Raw genomic sequence first — 18796 nt, 5'->3', positions numbered from 1 at the left:
AAATTCTCATAAGATTATCCCTTGAAGAAAGGTGACCTCATAAGAGGCAGCTTGTACTTAGCCTATGGTCACAGGGTGTGATTTGTTGTTTATGAAAACTGTTTATGCTTTAATTTTTTTTGCTTTCGAAGAGGAAAAAATCTTCTGTGCCTGTGTGCAGCCAGTTCTGAAAGAAGGGCTGGTGGGAGATGATGCAATGGAGCGGTAACATCCAGTTGCAGACTTCAGTGGAGAAGTCTGAAGCAAAGAAGAGTGATGGAAGTCCCAGGTGGCCAAGGACAGAAATGGTGAGGTAGGGGAGGTAAGAAGCAAGGTTGTCCATACAGCGTCAATCCTCAAGGAATTGCTTTTCCTAACTGTCCAGACCTCCTGAGGAGACACCCCAAACGAATATCACTTGGACAATGCTTCTGTCACCTCTTTCTAAAGAGAAGAGTAACAAAGACTGCCCTTTAAAACAAAAATCATTACAGTTACATGCAGTTTGAAATCTTCCTTCTTAACTAGACTATGAAACCTCTTTAATTTGCTGTACAAGTCTTGAACACTTGAAGGAAATGACAGGAACAGACATGGGTCTTGAGGGCTTTCTGTATTTTAATGAGCCCCATGGTGTATTTTGTGGTGAGTCTATGAAACTCAGGTACTGAGAGGAGATCGAATAAGCTGCTCAAGAAGTCAGAAGCAAAACTTCAAGTACCTTGAAGCATTAATGGGCTCCACTGAGGGCAATTACTGACAAAGGCTCCCCAGGGACTCGTTAGAGCAGATAATTGGAGGCTATGATTGCAGGCAGGCAAAGACACTGTGCAGGTGGCTGTAATGCTATGAAAAGCCTTGGTTTATTTGATGAAGCAGAAAGGCCAAGCCCTAGGCCCCCAGGCCCTGGGAAGGCAGAACCTGTCCCTCAGATGTGGCTCAGGGGTCTTGCAGGGTCAGTGGGATGTGAGGGTGAGCAAAGCCACGTGTAGGAAAACTGTACAACACATCCTGGTTTCCCCAAGGAGAGCTGAGGAGGAAACAAAGACCGCAGCCTTAAAATAAACTTTCTCCTGGTAGGCGTCAGTGGCGGATGTAACTGTTATAGCCAAGGGGACAAAGACCTTGGTCTTGTGTGGCCTGTCAGCCTGTCATGAGCCTTTGGCCATTTCTACTGCAGGCTGTCCTACACCGTCCTGTGCCTTTAGCTCTTTCCTTTCAGGCTGCAGACACCCATCTTGCTTTCCACCTAGGTCCTATCCCAGCATTTCTATGCTTTCACTGATGTCTCTGCATCCTCACTGGCTGTTTCTTGAAACACAAAGCCATGGGCTGATCCAGACTCCCTTTGTGTGACCTCTTGCACCACAAGGCTACCACAGCATGACACTTTGATGAAGATTTCTGTTTCCTCACATTCAATGAGAGCCTCCCAGTACACACTTTGTGGAGATTTTCACTCCACTTCCACTATGAAGTTGTGCAGTACCCTTCAAGTAGTGGCAGACCACTACCATAGAGCCCCGAGCATCTACTTCACCAAGCTAAAGAGGCCTAGCTCCCTCAGCCTCTCCACAGAGGCTCCAAACCCCTGGCAGGTCTCCTGTGGACCCTCTCTGCTTCCATCCCACTGCTTCAGAACAGAGATCCCCACAGCCAGATGCACTACTCCAGAAGTGGCCATACCAGTGGTCAGTCAAGGGGAATGCTCCCCCTAATGCAGCCCAGTATGCATTTGGTCGTATTAACTTCGAGCATGAGCTAGTGGTTCTTTTGGCATTCCTCTTCATTGCCAGGCCCTTCTCCTCAGGGTCACTCCCAAGCTGTTCAGGTCGCAGCCTGCCCTCATTTGTGGGCTTCTTCTGCCCCTGATAAAAGATGGACTGCTTCCCCTTGTAAATCTTGATGAGCTTTCTACTGACTGAAGCACAGGGGTTTTGAAAGTCCCCCTGGAGTGAGGCTCACCAGATTTGCCATTTTCCACACCAAAAGCATTTGCCATTTTCTGCATACAGAGGAAACCTGTCTGGGGCTAGGGAGGAAAGGATGAACAGAGATGGGTTGTTTGCGTGGCAGGGTACAAGAATGTTCAAGGAGAAGAAATAGTGAGGTGGAAAGAAAGCAAACAGAAAATCTGGAGTAGTAATCACAGCTGTTGGTGGTACCTGCCAAGCAGCCCTGCATCTTAGCGATGTCTGGAATGTGACAAGAAAGACACAGATCATCTGACAAAAATTCTCTCTGCCCGACTTGAGTGGTAACAGGAAGCTGAGTGTTCTCCCTCCCATCACAAGGGCAAGATCCATGGCAGATGGAAGCACCGAATTATTCATGATGGAACAGTCTATAGGAGGGTCTCTAGGCTAATCTCCTGCTGACAGCAGGGTCAGCTATGGGGTCAGATAAAGCTGCTCAGATGTTTAATGATTTTGATCTTGAAAATCTTCAAGGGTGGAGATGACACAAACGTTCTGGGAAATCTGCTGAGGTGCTGAACTGTCTTGATGGGGAGAAATTTTTTCCTCCCTGGTTTCAGCTGAAATATGAAAGATGCCATACAGTTCCCCACAACATCCTTCTCTCTAAATTGGAGAGCCATGGATTTGATGGGTGGACCGTTCGGTGGATAAGGAATTGGTCGGATGGTCACAGCCAAAGGGTAGTGGTCAATGGCTCAATGTCCAGATGGAGACCAGTGATGAGTGGAGACCCTCAGGGGTCCGTACTGGGACCGGTGCTGTTCAATATATTTATCAATGACATGGACAGTGACATCGAGTGTACCCTCAGCAAGTTTGCAGATGACACCAAGCTGAGTGGTACGGTCGAGACACCAGAAGGACGGGATGCCATCCAGTGGGACCTGGACAAGCTGGAGAGGTGGGCCTGTGTGAACCTCATGAGGTTCAACACGGCCAAGTGCAAGGTCCTACACCTGGGTTGGGGTAATCCCCGGTATCAATACAGGCTGGGGGGTGAAAGGATCGAGAGCAGCTCTGCTGAGAGGGACTTGGGGGTACTGATAGACGTAAGGTTGGACATGAGCCGGCAATGTGCACTGGCAACCCAGAGGGCCAACCGTGTCCTGGGTTGCATCAAGAGAAGCGTGGCCAGCAGATCGAGAGAGGTGATTCTGCCCCTCTGCTCTGCTCTGGTGAGACCTCACCTGGAGTACCGCATTCAGCTGGGGAGCCTTCAGCACAAGAAGGACATGGAAGTGTTGGAGCGGGTCAAAAGGAGAACTACAAAAATGATCCGAGGTCTGGAGCACCTCTCCTATGAGTGCAGGCTGAGAGTTGGGCTTGTTCAGCCTGGAGAAGAGAAGGCTGTGGGGAGACCTGATTGCAGCCTTTCAGTACTTAAAGGGAGCCGATAGGAAAGATGGGGACAATCTGTTTAGTAGAGACAGCAGTGACAGGACGAGGGGTAATGGTTTTAAACTAAAACAGGGTAGGTTTAGGCTGGATATAAGGAAGAAATTCTTTACAATGAGGGTTGTGAAACACTGGAACGGGTTGCCCAGAGAGGTAGTGGAGGCCCCATCCCTTGAAACATTCAAGACCAGGTTGGACAGGGCTCTGAGCAACCTGATCTAGTTAGTGGTGTCCCTGCTCGCTGCAGGGGGGTTGGACTAGATGACCTCTAGGGGTCCCTTCCGACCCAAAACTTTCTATGATTCTATGATTCTATGCTCACTGGTCCTCACCCTCCCATCACACAATATAGTGAAGAACCTGGCTTCATTTTCTTGCTGATGTTCAAGAAGATGTGGCAGGCTGTTAGAATGTGTCCCCAAGCCTTGTCCTGTCCTGGCTTTGCATCTGTGTAGCAAAAAGGCCAATGACATCATGAGCTGCATTTGGAAGCGCACTGCGAAAGAACTGGTGGAGGTCATCCTTCCTCTGCACTCATCACTTCTACAATCTGTCTTGCTCCCTCAGGGTTTTTGCACTATGCCACCTCACTCACACTGCAGCCAAAGCTTCCCTCCACACCTTCTACACGTCCTGCCTTGTCTTTTTGTGAAACACAGATCGAGGGGACATCCCCCCATGTCACCTCGAATCACTGAATTATAGAATGTTATAGGTTATAAGGGACCTCATAGATCATCCTGTTCCAACGTCCCTGCCATGGGCAGGGACACCTTCTACTTAACACATTCATCAAACTCCCATCCGACCTGACCTTGACCACTACTAGGCAAGGGGCATCCATGACTTGTCTGGGCAACCTGTGCCAGTGCCTCACCACCCTCATCGTAAAGAATTTCTTCCTTCTATCTAATCTAAACCTACCCTCTTTCAGATGGAAGCCATTACCCCTTGTTCTATCACTCCAAGCCCTTGTCAAAAGTCCCTCTCAAGCTTTATCGTTGCCCCTTCTAGTACTGGCAGGTTGTTCGAAGGTCTCCCTACAGCCTTTCCCTTCTCCATGCTGAACAGACCCAACTCTCTCAGCCTTTCCTCCTAGGAGATGTGTTCCAGTTCTCTGATCATTTTTGCAGCCTCCTCTGAAAGAACCCTTCAAGCACTCTCAGGCAGCTCCTATACTGCCCTGAGACTCTTCACCATGGGGGTGAAGGGGCAAAGAACCACGGGGCAAAGAAGCCCACAACCTTCATCCTCTCCATATGGCACAAGATAACATGAGGAGTCGCAGGGCACCACAGACAAATAAAGAAGCATTCAGTAGAATTTGTGGCTCGAGTAGGAAGTACCATGACAAACATCACCAAAATACCAATGAAATTACACAGGCAGAATAGACAGGGCAAGCCGGAAAACAACAAATGAGTGTCGGCCTCTTTTTACGGTAGTGGATAATATATACTTCTAAAGACATGTAGAGGAAATGGATCGCTCTAGAAGGTGGTTTTAGACCCTCTGTCAATCCAGGAGCTGGGCTTTGGGATCCCCTTCTGTCTGCAATTCCCCCACATCCAGGCAGACAAACAAGAAAACACACACCCAAATGGCGCTCTCCAGTACAGAAACACAAAGCCATTGAGGCTGGAAGGCAGCTGAATTCCATCTTCTCTGTGGTTCCTCTTCATAGTTATTTTTTGTTAGGAGCTCCTTTCTCATCCATGTCTCGCTCCAATACAGTTCTCTTTTTAAAGCACAAGGAGAGCCTTTTCTAGCACCATCAAAACATCCACCTCTACTGCAGGCATCATTGATTTTGGGTAACTTAGTCTCAGCCTTATAATTAGTCAAGATGATTCCCACCACTGGCCATGATCCACCACAACTGAAAGGACTGCCCTCAGCAGCCCACCTGTGGCCCTGGCATGGTAAGCACCTCCTGGGCCCAGCTGCAGAAGCTCTGCGGTGACACAGCTGTGCTGGCCTCTCTATATAGGAAGGAGTCTGACACTTGGAGGGACAGGGTATTGTGCCATTTTGCACCCCTAAAGGATCAAGCTGGGAAATGAATCTCAGAGTCAGAACCAAAGAGGTCCATGGTGAGGCCCGGCTGTGGCCATGGCTGTAGCTGGAGACTGCTGCACCCACGGTGTAGCTCAAATCAGGACTGAAAATCAGATGTGGGGCTTCTGGATCCAGGAAGATGGAGAACGGAGGGTGACAGTGGAGGTGGTGGGGTGGGCCTGGGTACCCTCAGTCCCTGACACTGTCCCCTAATGGCATCCCACTCACCAGTGCCCTGAAGAGGCCAATGACCTCCCATCTGAGATGTGGCATGTGCACTCTGCTGCTCTCCTTGCTCACTCCCCGTTGGATGTGAGACCTCAAAATTTCATGGGAACTCAAGCCAAGGCTGACATTGGTTTTCACATCCCTGACCTGCTTTGCCCTGATTTCAACTATGATATCCAGGTGAGCATCACCTGTGTTGGCACACGTGCCAGAGGTGCTAAGAAACTGACCCCAAGAACCCCCAGAAGCCTCTGGATCTGTTTACACCCTGAAGTGTCTGCTTCCCATGAGTGTCAGGCTGATTAAAGTCCTCAGGAGTGATGACGGTTCATTGGACTGGAACGGGTAAAATATGACTTAGTCCTCTTACTCCTCTGACTACAGGTCTCTGTCTCCTACCATGATGTCTCCCTAACCAGACTGTCCTCTGACCCTCACCCTGAAGGTCTCACCCAGTCTGCAGCCAAAACCACAGAGGATCTCCTTTCACCCAGGCAGCTCCTACACTGAGGGCATCCCCCTCCTGGTCTTCCCCAGCTGTCTCTTCTGGAGTCTCTATCCATCCATTGAGCACCTCAAGCTTTCTGATTGGTCCCACACACCGCAGCAGATATTACATCAATGTCACAGCTCTGTGACCGCACATGGGGATCCAGCTCCTCCTATCTGTGCCCCAGGCTGAGGACACTGACGCACATTGGAGCTGCAGCACCTCAGCTGTGGCACAAACGCTGAGCTCCAACTTGTCACAGATCTTCACCCAGGATCCTGTGCACGCAAAGGCTTTGCTTCAGAGCAGAGACCTTCTGGAGTGCATGGCAGATGGCAATGTAAGGATGAAAAGGGGACCCCACAAGGTGAGCAAACCCTGTGGCACCAAAGTCAAGAGAGAAACAGGGCTGGTCTTTGCAGCCCGACAAGAGAGGGCTTTCCTGTCTGTGGGGTCTTTGCAGTCCATGAGAGCCTGTGATGGAGATGAAGCTCATCTCCAGAAAGCACATGGTGCTGCTCGGAAAGTCCTTGGCTATGGACATTGTGTGACCTAGGTACACTGTGGAAATCATTCACTTGCTGCTTGACTGTATAATCAAGGAGGTAAATAAAGGATGGAGGTATAAAGAATCAGCAACATCTGAAAACAGTGGCACACAAGTGGAGACCCTGCTGTGGTGTCCTTCATGTACATGCACTGCCTGCGCCTACTGGATAGACACGGGACGGACCTTGTCTCTCTGCACTGGTGGCCTTCTGTTACTTGCTCTCACACACCAAACCTGTCTGAGATACCCTGGGGTACCTGTTCTGTACCAGCATGGGATGGGGATAGCTGTCCTGTAGGTCCTGCGCTGCCCAGACAGGTTTACGCTCTGGTTGTGCTGGGCAGCTTTGATATCTGTGGTAGCTCTGCAGGCCTCTATTTGGCCATTAAACTGAGCAGCTGCCCTGGACGAGGTTACACAATGTAGGGATGTCCATGGGAAGATACAAGTGACACTTGGTGGACACGTAGGAAAATTATGGAGAAGAGAAGAACAGACAGAGCTCCCTCTGTTGAACATGGCTTCATTTGGTCAGAGGAATACCTCTATCGGCGGCCCTAAGCATACTGAAAAGGGACAGGCTTGCTTCTCCTAAATGGAACCATTTTCTGTCATTTCATCTGTCCAATGGGATTCCCCACCTGTCTCCAAGTCAACGCCCCCAGATGCTGCCCTGGCTCCCACAATTGCCCCATCAGAGCTCACATTTCACTTCTGGCCGCTGTCTCCATTGGTAACACGGCAGCTTAGGTAAGAAGCTGACACCTCTTTAGTGCAGCTGAGCTGAGGCAAGAGGAATCCCAGCTCCTGGGGATCTGTGGGTGCACTGGAGAAGCCGAATGTCCCTGCGGCCTCAGGAATCCTGAGGAGAGCTGAGATGCCTTCATTGACTTGGCTCCATCCCTGCCCTGCCCAGATGGAAAGGATCCCCTGCCTGTCCCTGCCTACGTGTCCTGCCTGACCCTGGGACAGGCATGGGGGTTTGCAGAGGGGAACATGGACGCCTCCTGTAGATCCACACACCCTGGCAGAGCAATCCCCACTGCAGCCATCAGCCTGTGCAGTGTTCAGAGAGGGACAGTCAGTGATTATTTCAGCCTGCTTCCAATTGTGTTCTCCTGGAGAGACTCTGATGCCTTTCAGGAGTTGTCAGCCCTGGAGACCCAGGGATACCTCAAGGGATCTAGGGACAGGGGTGGTGGCAGGAAGCAGAGAAAGTGCTTCCCTTGGATGGTCCTGTGCTGCTGAGCTGGACTGGTCTCCTGGGATGGAGGGAGCTCATGACAACCAAGCAGTGCTGCAGAGAGACAGCTCTGCCCAGGAGCAGCTCCTCTGCAAAGCACAGCAGGGCTGAGGGCGCTGCCTGCAGGCATTGTGGGGAGAGCAGTGGGGCAGAGAGATGATAAAGGAAGTCTGCAGTGGGAGGGTGTTGAGAGATATCAGGGAGAGACTTCTTCACAGCCCTTGATATGGTAAGTCTCTGTCAGCAGGGCAATGAAGCTGCAGTTCCTGGAGACATCTCCAAAAGCTGGCACATCCCACAGCCTATGGGAGCTGTCAGGAGGACTCTCACAACTTGTTTGGTGTGAGGGAGGAGGACATGCACCAAAGCAGGGCTTTCTTCCACAAAATCACAGGGCATTATGGCTGCCTGCTCCTAGGACCTGCACCCCAAGGGGGGTGAAGGTGTGTGTTCAGGCAGGGTTGCCCAGAGCTGTCCTTCAGAGCAGGGTCCCTGCACCTCACTGTCTGTGTGCTGGGGCAGAACTCGTCTTCTTTCCAGGGTCAGCGCTCAGCCTGCGTCGGGAGCTCCTCATGGCACTGTGGGGAGAAACTATGGCTGGAAACATTGACCCCCGCCAGGGTAAGGTCCTTCTGCTGTTAAGAGGGTGCTGTGTGGGTCAGTGCTGCTCACAGCTCCCGATCACCCCAGACATTTCCAAGGGGACTTTTAAAGATGGAGATCCCTGAAAAGGGCAGTGTCTCTCTGTTGAGGTTTCTCATCTTGGTTGGCTGGAAAAGCAATGAAGCATTTCCAAGGTGAAACTGGACCTGCAACTGGAAGGTCAAAGGAGAGATTACTGTATGGATAAGGAAGTTTCCTGAGTCTGTGTTTCCAATTTCCATCTCTGGGGGCTACAGACAGCACCAGCATGTCCTTTCCAATGTCGTTGCAGTTTGTGGGACCTGCTTGTTAGCCCCTGCACACACGGGGAGGCTGCAGGGCGGAGCTGGGCACACAGGGGCTGACATGGGGTCTGTGAGCACTGGCAGGGAAGAGACGTGGGACCAGAAAAACAGCTCCTGGCAGGGACAGCTCCAGGCCATAGAGAGTGGCAGGAAAGAAGGGAACTGCTAATGGAAGCCCTGTTGTAAGGGAGATATGAGCACCTCCTGGACACCTCTGCTTTGCGGATGCCTTCAGTGAGGAACACCCTTCATCTCTCCTTTCCCACCCAACACTGCCCTTGGCCCTCACGACCATGGGGTTTATGTTTGGAGTCATCTCTCTATCCGGCAGACCAGCAGAAGAGGTGAAGGGCATGCCTCCTGACAGGTTCTCAATTTCTGCTGAGCAGCAATCAGACTGCAGGCAATTATCCTGCATTATCACTGTCTGGGAGGTGGCGTGCACAGCTGGGTAAAGGGTAATGCTTTCCTAGGTGCCCAGCTGCCTCTCCCCAGACCTGTCCCACTCAGACCCTCGCTATATTTTTCCTTGAACCTCCACTTGCCTCTTTTAGAGTTAGTTTTCATTGCTAACACACTCCCTTCAGAAGGGAATTCCAGCTGCAGAGTCTCACACTGGTCTTGTTCATCCATCCATGCAGCCGTGTCCATGGGAACAAGAGTCCACCCTTTCCTCTAACCTGTGGGGCTGTGGGCAATGCGGTCTGTGGGGCTGGGGAACGAGTCAGTTTTCTCTTGGTGAGATGTCATTTTAGGATACTCGACTGTTTCCTTGGGGTGTATTTCCAAGCTGTGAGGTGCCCTCCAGCATTCAAACATATCTCATAGCACCTTTGTCTTATTGAAAGACCCATAGAGAAACACAGAAACTATACAACTGAGGGAATGCTGTCTTGTTGGTGAAATGAGCCACGTGTATCCTTGTCTAGAAGAGGGGTACTGAGACCTTGACAAATGGTGAGACGTTGAGTGGTCTGCAGTGGATCCTTCTCCTCTCAGCAGGGTCTGGTTGCATGACGTAAGAGAGTGATCGCCATCCATCTCTGAAAGGTGCAAGCCAAAGCCAGCTGGGAACAAGATGGAGAGACCAACCAGCTCTCCTCACTCTTTTCTAAGTCACCGGCAGTCCTCTTGCCTTGCAGGACTCATTCTGTTCTCTCTCAGCGTAGCAGAAATGTGGAGGGATTATGATATCCAAGAGCATTCCGCAGCTGAGATGGGGGAAGCTGTAAGAAACCCCAAGCCTCTCAAAATGCTTTCTGCCATCCCGGTTCTTTGCAACTGGGAGACCAGATTCTGACAAGGCCTTCTGTGACAGGAGGGCTTTCATGTGACAAATTCAAACAACAGGACTGGCGCCTGCGCCACCATTCTCACAAACTCACTGCTCCAGAGCAGGGCTGACTCCTCGGGCAGCAAATGGACAGAGGCCCTGCTCCTCACAGCACATTGAGGCAATGTTGACCAGAGCTCCAGTCACGGAGCTTGGGAAAGTCAACTGGAAAATGAAAAGGAAGCGTGTGCAGCACGAGCAGAATCTCTGGGAAATGGCTTTGATACTGCCTAGAGAAGTCTCAGCTAACTTCCAGTGTTTTCTTACTTCAACAGGTGCCCATGCCCAGAGGCAGCAAATGTCCAACAGCAGCTCCATCACCCACTTCCTCCTCCTGGCATTCGCAGACATGCGGGAGTGGCAGCTCTTGACCTTCTGGCTCTTCCTGGCCATCTACCTGGCTGCAGTCCTGGGCAATGAACTCATCATCACTGCCATAGCCTGCGACCACCGCCTCCACACCCCCATGTACTTCTTCCTCCTCAACCTCTCCTTCCTAGACCTGGGCTCCATCTCCACCACTCTCCCCAAATCCATGGCCAATTCCCTGTGGGACACCAGGGCGATCTCGTACACGGGATGTGCTGTGCAGGTTTTTTTCTTTCTTTTCTTGTTCTCAGCAGAGTATGCCATCCTAACCATCATGGCCTATGACCGCTATGTTGCCATCTGCAAACCCCTGCACTATTGGACCCTCCTGGGCAGCAGAGCTTGTGTCCACATGGCAGCAGCTGCCTGGGGCACTGGGTTTCTCAATGCTCTTCTGCACACTACCAATACTTTTTCACTACGTGTCTGCCATGGCAATGCTGTGGACCAGTTCTTCTGTGAAATCCCTCAGATCCTCAAGCTCTTCTGCTCAGACTCCTGCCTCAGAGAAGTTGAGCTTCTTGTGGTTACTGTCTGTTTAGCTTTTGTCTGTTTTGTTTTCATTGTGGTGTCCTATGTGCAGATCTTCAGGGCTGTGCTGAGGATCTCCTCTGAGCAGGGACGGCACAAAGCCTTTTCCACATGCCTCCCTCACCTGGCCATGGCCTCCCTGTTTGTCAGCACTGCAGTATTTGCCTCCTTGAAGCCACCTTCTCTCTCGTCCACATCCCTGGATCTGGTGGTGTCGTTTCTGTACTCGGTGCTGCCTCCAGCACTGAACCCGCTCATCTACAGCATGAGGAACCAGGAGCTCAAGGATGCTCTATGGAAACTGGCCAGCTGGACTCTGTTTCCATGACGATATCCTGCCTCCCTTTCTCTGCACATTTCCAAGAGTTAATTTAGGACAGGCATCTGCTTTATTTTTTTGTGTGATCATCCTGCTTAGAGATAATTTTGTGGAATTATACTACTTGTGTTGAGGCTTCATCCTATTGTGTCTGACCCTTGCACAACATTGTGTCATATGTGGCCTGTCAGATAGCAGCTCGCCAATAAAGACCGATGGCTGTTCAGGGCTTTCCGTATTTTAATGAGCCCCAAGGTGTGTTTGGTGCTGAGTCCATGAACCTCAGATACAGAGATGAGATAGCATAAACTGCTCAGGAAGTCAAAAGCAAACCTCAAAGTACCTGGAAGCATTAATGGGCCCCACTGAGGGCCATTACTGACAAAGCCTCCCCAGGGACTCGTTAGTGCAGATAATTGGAGGCTGTGATTGCAGACAGGCAGAGGCACTGTGCATGCAGGTGGCTGCAACCCTGAGAAAAGCCTTGGTTTGTCTGATGAAGCAGAAAGGCCAAACCCTGACCATCAAGCTCTTGGAAGGCAGAATCTGTCCCTCAAATGTTGCTAAGGGGTCTTCTAGCATCAGTGGGATGTGACAGTGAGCAATGCCAAGTGTAGAAAAATGGACAACACCTCCTGGTTTCCCCAGAAAGCGGTAAGGAGGAAAAAAAGACTAGACCCTTAAAATAAACTTTCTGCTGTTAGGCCTCAGCGACAGATGCAACTGTCATAGACAAAGGGAGAAAGAACTTTGCCTTGTGTGGTCTTTCAGCCTTTTATGAGCCCTAGGTCATCTCTACTACTGACTGTCCTACACTGTCCCAGGCCTGCATTTGGACCTGACAAGATGCATCCCAATGTCCTGAGGTTAATGGCTGATGTCGTTGCCAAGACTCTCTCCATGATATTTGCAAGGTCATGGCATTCAGGCAAAGTCCCTGGTAACTGGGGGAAGGGAAACTTTGTGCCTATTTTTAAAAAGGATAGAAAGGAGGACCCTGGGAACTACCGACCTGTCAGCCTCACCTCTGTGCCTGGGAAGATCATGGAACAGGTACTCCTAGAAGCTATGCTAAGGCACGTGGAGGACAGGGAGGTGATTCGAGACAGCCAGCATGGCTTCAGCAATGCAAGTCCTCCCTGACCAACCTAGTGTCTTTCCATGATGGCTTGACTACATCAGTGGACAAGGGAAGAGCTATGGATGTGATCTCTCTGGACTTCTCTAAAGCCTTCGACACAGTCCCCTACAACATCCTTCTCTCTAAATTGCTGAGATATGGATTTGATGGGTGAACTGTTTGGCGGATAAGGAATTGGTTGGCAGGTCACAGTCAGAGGGTAGTGGCCAACAGCTGAATATCCAGATGGATGCTGGTGGCAAGTGGTGTCCCTCGGGGGGTCTGTACTGGGACAAGTGCTTTTTAGTATCTTCACCAGTGACATAGCAAGATCGAGTGCATCCTCAACAAGTTTGCAGACAATGCCAAGCTGAGTTTTTCAGTTGACACCTCAGAAAGACGGGATGCCATCTAGAGGGTCCTGGACAAGCTCAAGACATAGGTCTGAATGAACTTTAAGAGGTTCAGAAAGGCCAAGTGCAAGGTCTTGCACCTGGGTCAGGGTAAACCCCGCTATCAATGCAGGCTGGGGCATGAAGGGCTTAAGAGCAGCCCTACGGAGTAGGTTTCAGGGATGCTTGTGGATGAAAAGATGGACACAAGCCACCAATGTGTGCTGGCAGCCCAGAAGGCCAACCGTATCCTGGGCTGCATCAAGAGAAGTTTGATGACATGAGAAGAGACCCTGAACTCTGTAAGGCAATGTGGGAATGAACATGAAAGGACTGCCAATGTAGTCAGTGTAGACCTCGTACATACAGCTGGTGGAGGAGAGAAAGAGAGAGCCTGAGCTCTCCCTCTGGCACATGACTGCAGTTGTTTAGAGGAATAACTCTATGGGCTGCCCTGGACATAATGAGTGGGGACAGGTTCAGTTGCCTTGAATTTGGACAGCAGCTGTCATTTCAGTTGGCCAAATAAAATACTGAACAGTCTCCAAGAGTATGGCCCAAGATGTTTCCTTGTCTCTATGAACTGCTCTATTTGCAGGTGCCTGCACAGATCTGCACCCACCCCTGACACCTCAGATGTTGCCTGGTGTAGTGTCTGAGCAACCCACTCCTGCTCTCCATCTCCATTAACCAGCGTTGGAGCTGAGACAAGGAGCTCTCATGCCGGTGCCTAATTTATGCACACTTAATTGGCACAAGAACATTCCCACTCCCATGAGCTTGTGGTCTGCATTAGAGGGACCTGAGTTCGCTTGTAGCCCCAGGACCAAAAATCCAAAAAGGAGGTGTCTGGATTGACTCAGCTGCACCGCTGCCCTCAGCAGGGGTAAAGGAGATCCCTCCCTGGCACAGCCTAGTTTTCCATTCTGCTGATGGGACAAGGCAAGGTGAGAATTTGGTGTAAAGCTGTCACTGGTAGGAGCAATGCCACTTCTGGAAAGCAGTGTGTCTCCCTCAGAGAGGGTGGGAACTTCAGTGATTCCTTCACAGCAGGTTCCCATGAGCCAACAGTGTTCTCATGGGAGAACACTGTTCTCCAGGTTCTCATGGTTAACCAACAGGTTAACCATGAGCCAGCAGTGTGCTCTGGCTGCCAAGAAAGACAATGGGATCCTGGGGTGCATCAAGAAGAGTGTGGCCAGCAGGACGAGGGAGGTTCTCCTTCCCCTCTACACTGTCCTGGTGAGGCCTCATCTGGAGTACTGTGTCCAGTTCTGGGCTCCCCAGTTCAAGAAAGATGAAGAGCTACTGGAGAGAGTCCAGCGGAGGGCTACAAGGATGGTGAGGGGACTGGAGAATCTCCCCTATGAGGAGAGGTTGAGGGAACTGGGCTTGTTCAGCCTGAAGAAGAGAAGGCTGCGAGGGGACCTTATAAATGCCTACAAATATCTGAAGGGTGGGTGTCAGGAGGATGGGGCCAAGCTCTTTTCAATGGTGCCCAGTGACAGGACAAGGGGCAATGGGCACAAACTGAGGCACAGGAAGTTCCGTCTGAACATGAGGAAGAACTTCTTCCCTCTGAGGGTGACAGAGCCCTGGAACAGGCTGCCCAGGGAGGTTGTGGATTCTCCTTCTCTGGAGATATTCAAGACCCGCCTGGACAAGATCCTGTGCAGCCTACTGTAGGTGACCCTGCTTCGGCAGGGGGGTTGGACTAGATGACCCACAGAGGTCCCTTCCAACCCCTACTATTCTGTGATTCTGTGATTCTGTGATTCCCCTAGAGCCCCAAGGACATCTCAAGGGAGTCGGAAGGGAGCAGAAAGAGAGATGTCTTGGGCTGGTCCTCTGCTGCTGAGCTGGGCTGGGCTCCTGGGATGGAGGGAGCTCATGGAAAAACAGGACAAACAGGGCAGTTCTGCAGAGAGACAGCTGTGCACAGGAGCAGCTCCTCTGCAAAGCCCATCAGGGCTGAGGACAATGACTGCAGGCACCGAGGGGTGAGGAGAGAGAGGTTAAAGGCAGTAAGTTGCTGGAAGATGCAAAGACCTCATTTGAGGAGAAATCTTCACTGCCCTTCACACAGTAAGTCTGACTGGAATGCACAGGAGTATCCTGCACAGGACTCCAAAACCTTGCCCATCCCATGGCTAGAGTGGAGGAGAAAGAGGTGCTCCAAAGCAGGGCTTCCCTGCTGCACCATCAGAGGCACAGGGCATGAGGCTGCCTGCTCTCAGGGATGGCTGCAGGGCTGTGAAGGTGGGTGTGCAGCCAGGGGTGCCCAGGGCTGTCCTTCAGAGCAGGGTCCTTGTGCCCTGTCTGTGTGCCAGGGCTGGACTCTGCTGCCTGCCAGGGTCAGCACTCAGCCTGCCTGGGACCACCTCACAGTGCTGCGGGGAGAAGCTGTGGGTGAAGGCGAGATCCCTGCCAGGGCAAGGTCCTTCTGCTGTTTAGGGGGTGCCGCATGGGTCAGGGCTGCTCACAGCTGCCCATCACCCCCAGGACATTGGCAGAGGGTGCTTTTGAAGAAGGACTTCAAGGCAGCATTTATCTGAAAGGGAAGCACTCTCTGCTTTGACATTTCTCCTCTTGGTGGACTGGGTGGGCAGAGGGAGATTAAAATTAATTTCTCTGCTCGGAGGAAGGCACTGAGCCCCCAGCTCTAGTTAGGTCTGAGCAGCCCCTGCACTCACAGAGATGCCCCTGGGCAGTGATCTCCTGCCTGGAGGTTCCTGCACAGCAGAGCTGAGCACACAGTGTGTGAGTGGGGTTCTGTGTGCCCAGACAGAGAGAAGCTGAGACAGAGAAACAACTCCCAGCAGGGAGAGCTGCAGGCAGCAGAGCCGTGGGCAGGGAGGGAGAGGAATCCGCTGCCAGAAATGCAGTGGAGGGGGGATTCGGGTGCCTCCTGCCATCATGTGCAGTGCAGGCAACTTCCCTGGAGCACCTTCATGTTCTTCTCTCCCACCCAGCAGAGACCTCCACCCTTGATGTCATGGACACCAGGTGATCAGTTCCCTTCTACCCCCACCCAAAGACTAATGAGGTGAGTGAGGACTGAGGAGCTGCTGAGTACCAAAGCTGTGGCTCTTCTTATGCAAACATGTTCATGGAGGAGAAGCAGCCAAGTCCCATCCAAAACTGTGGTGATCAGGCACTTCATCATGCAGGGATGGCAGTGATCTCATCCTCTTTACAGGACATGCCAGGTTTTGGACATTTTACTCTTTCACTGTGTGATCCTGCTGGGCTGCAGGCTGCCCACCGAAAGGACACAGCTCAACCACGGCATCTCTGTGTCATCTAGCACCTCATGGAGAAGACCGTTAAGCGCTAAGACCACCACAGTGCTGCTGGAAGCTTGTATGCAGGCAGCTTTAGTGAACCCTGTGCGTCCCTGGCTGGGAGTAAAGAGCTGAGATCTTCCTCACGTACGATGAGTCGGGCTGAGGGCTTTGGGGATGTGCCCATGTAAACTGGATTCCTCTGCTCTCAGCAGTGTCCAGTTTCTTTTGAGAGGAACACCTGCCTGTGATTGTCCTCCAGCTCCAAAAGGTGCCAGCACAGGGCAGCTGAGACCAGCTCTCCTCACTCTGCACGAAGGGACAGTCCCTTTGCCTCTCAGGACCCACCAGATTTCACTTGAAGGGCAGCAGAAATGCTGTAAAAGCACTCCTCAGCTGTGGTGGGACAACTGGAAGAGAATAAACAAAACCAGATCTCCACAGCTCTGCTCTGCAGTCACATGAAGTGGGAGCACGAAAGATGAAAAGTTATTTGATAACACGAGTAGATTTAATCTGAAATCGACCTGTGCTCTAATTTACCTGTTGCTGTAAGGCAGGACTGACTCCTCCAGTGTACAAAGCATACCCCTCTGTTCCCTTGGGCAACCTCAGCCAGCACCAACTGGACCTCACAAAAGGGACCTGCCAAAGGTCTTCCTGAAAGGGGAGAGGCAGCCTGGGGTTTTTCCATGAGAATTGTAAGAGGCTTTACTCAGAGAAGAGTGCCTTAACTTCTTACTGCCTTTTCTTCCTTGAACAGGTCCCCATGCTCAACAGCAGCAAATGTCCAACAGCAGCTCCATCACTGAACTACTTCTCCTGGAATTTGCAGACATGCGGCAGCTTCAGCTCTTGACCTTCTGGCTCTTCCTGGCCATCTACCTGGCTGCCCTCCTGGCCAACGGCCTCGTCATCACTGCCATAGCCTGCGACCGCCACCTCCACACCCCCATGTACTTCTTCCTCCTCAACCTCTCCCTCCTTGACCTGGGCTCCATCTCCACCATTCTGCCCAAAGCCATGTCCAATTCCCTCTGGGACACCAGAGACATTTCCTATACAGGATGTGCTGCCCAGGTCTTTCTCTTTCTCTTCTTGTTGGTAGCAGATTACTCTCTCCTCACCATCATGGCCTATGACCGCTACATTGCCATTTGCAAACCCCTGTACTATGGGACCCTCCTGGGCAGCAGAGCTTGTGTCCACATGGCAGCAGCTGCCTGGGGCACTGGTTTCATCTACGCCATGCTGCACACTGCCAATACATTTTCACTTCCACTCTGCAAGGGCAATACTGTGGACCAGTTCTTCTGTGAACTTCCCCAGCTCCTTAAGCTCTCCTGCCCAGATACCTACCTCAGGGAAGCTGGGCTTCTTGTAGTTAGTGCCTGCTTAGCATTTACTTGTTTTGTTTTCATTGTGGTGTCCTATGTGCAGATCTTCAGCGCTGTGCTGAGGATCCCTTCTGAGCAGGGACGGCACAAGGCCTTTTCCACGTGCCTCTCTCACCTGGCCGTGGTCTCCCTGCTTATAAGCACTAGCATTTTTGTCTACCTGAAGCCTCCCTCCAATTCCTCCCCACTCCTGGATCTGGTGATTACTATTTTGTACTCATTAGTACCTCCAACACTGAACCCCCTCATCTACAGCATGAGGAACAAGGAGCTCAAGGATGCCCTGAGGAAAGTGATGGCTGGATGTGTTTCAGCAGCCAGAGACTGCTGACTTTCCTCTGCAACCGATTCCCTGTGTATGTCATGACATCTCAGACTTGTCTTTCCCTAAGTGCATCAAATTCAAGGAACCATGGTGTAAGCCTGGAAGTTGGGAGGATTTATGCCTGTGTGAGAAGGAGCAATGAGAGTGTTGTGGGAGTTTGTAGATTTTTGGAGCTTATTGACAAAGTCTTCCTGACAAGGGGGACTGAGGAGCCAATGAGGGTGACTGTCCTGCATGACATCATACACAGAAGCAAGAAAAAGCTGGTCAGGGATGTAACAGTCAGGGGTGAGAAAGAATTAAGGTTCCTGAGAGAAGGGAACAAGGCAAAGAGCAGGACTTCAGGAGAGCAGGCTTTGGTCTGCTGAGGAACCTGCTTGGAAGAATTCCATGGGGTATCGTCCAGCAGAGCAGAGGGGAGAGATGTTTGGTGGTCAAGGATCTCCCCTTCAAGGTCCAGAACAGTGCACCCAGAAGTGCAGGAAGCCAAGACACGTTGCAGGAGGCTTTTATGGATGAGAAAGGAGCTCCTGAGATAAATCAAGCATGAAGAGGAAGCACAGAGAAGGTGGAGTCCAGCTGTGTTTGCAGCCTCAGTGGTTCTGTGATTCTGTACTAGAGACCCATTTATGTGTGTATGTGTATGTGGTTGTGTGTGCATGGGGGAACTGAGGGGATGAGGGGATCCCAGGACCAGCTCCTGGACAGATGGAGGTCCTAAGATCAGCTCCTGCAGGGATCACCACTCTATGTGTGTCTCTATAGGCCTAGGTTTTCCACTAACACAATCTAGCATACAAGCAATCAGACCCTGATATCTCTTTTCTCCATTGACAGTGGTTTTGCTTGGCCTAGGG

General features: G+C 51.3%; 1 protein-coding gene across 1 annotated transcript; it reads left to right on the top strand.

The window, feature by feature from the left end:
* The first annotated feature begins 10500 nt into the window (after positions 1 to 10500).
* Positions 10501 to 17945, top strand: LOC142365098 (uncharacterized). Its single transcript, XM_075445544.1, is given in 11 exon segments — positions 10501 to 11420; positions 11818 to 12012; positions 12210 to 12361; positions 12574 to 12662; positions 13730 to 13819; positions 15264 to 15365; positions 15858 to 15979; positions 16190 to 16296; positions 16480 to 16673; positions 16774 to 16871; positions 16937 to 17945. Coding segments are annotated over 11 exon segments (3078 nt in total).
* Positions 17946 to 18796: the final 851 nt, after the last annotated feature.

This window comes from Opisthocomus hoazin, chromosome 31, assembly GCF_030867145.1.
Source record: "Opisthocomus hoazin isolate bOpiHoa1 chromosome 31, bOpiHoa1.hap1, whole genome shotgun sequence".
NCBI classification, from domain to species: domain Eukaryota; kingdom Metazoa; phylum Chordata; class Aves; order Opisthocomiformes; family Opisthocomidae; genus Opisthocomus; species Opisthocomus hoazin.
The sequence above is the reverse complement of the archived record's forward strand: the minus strand, read 5'-3'. Positions and strand labels throughout refer to the sequence as shown.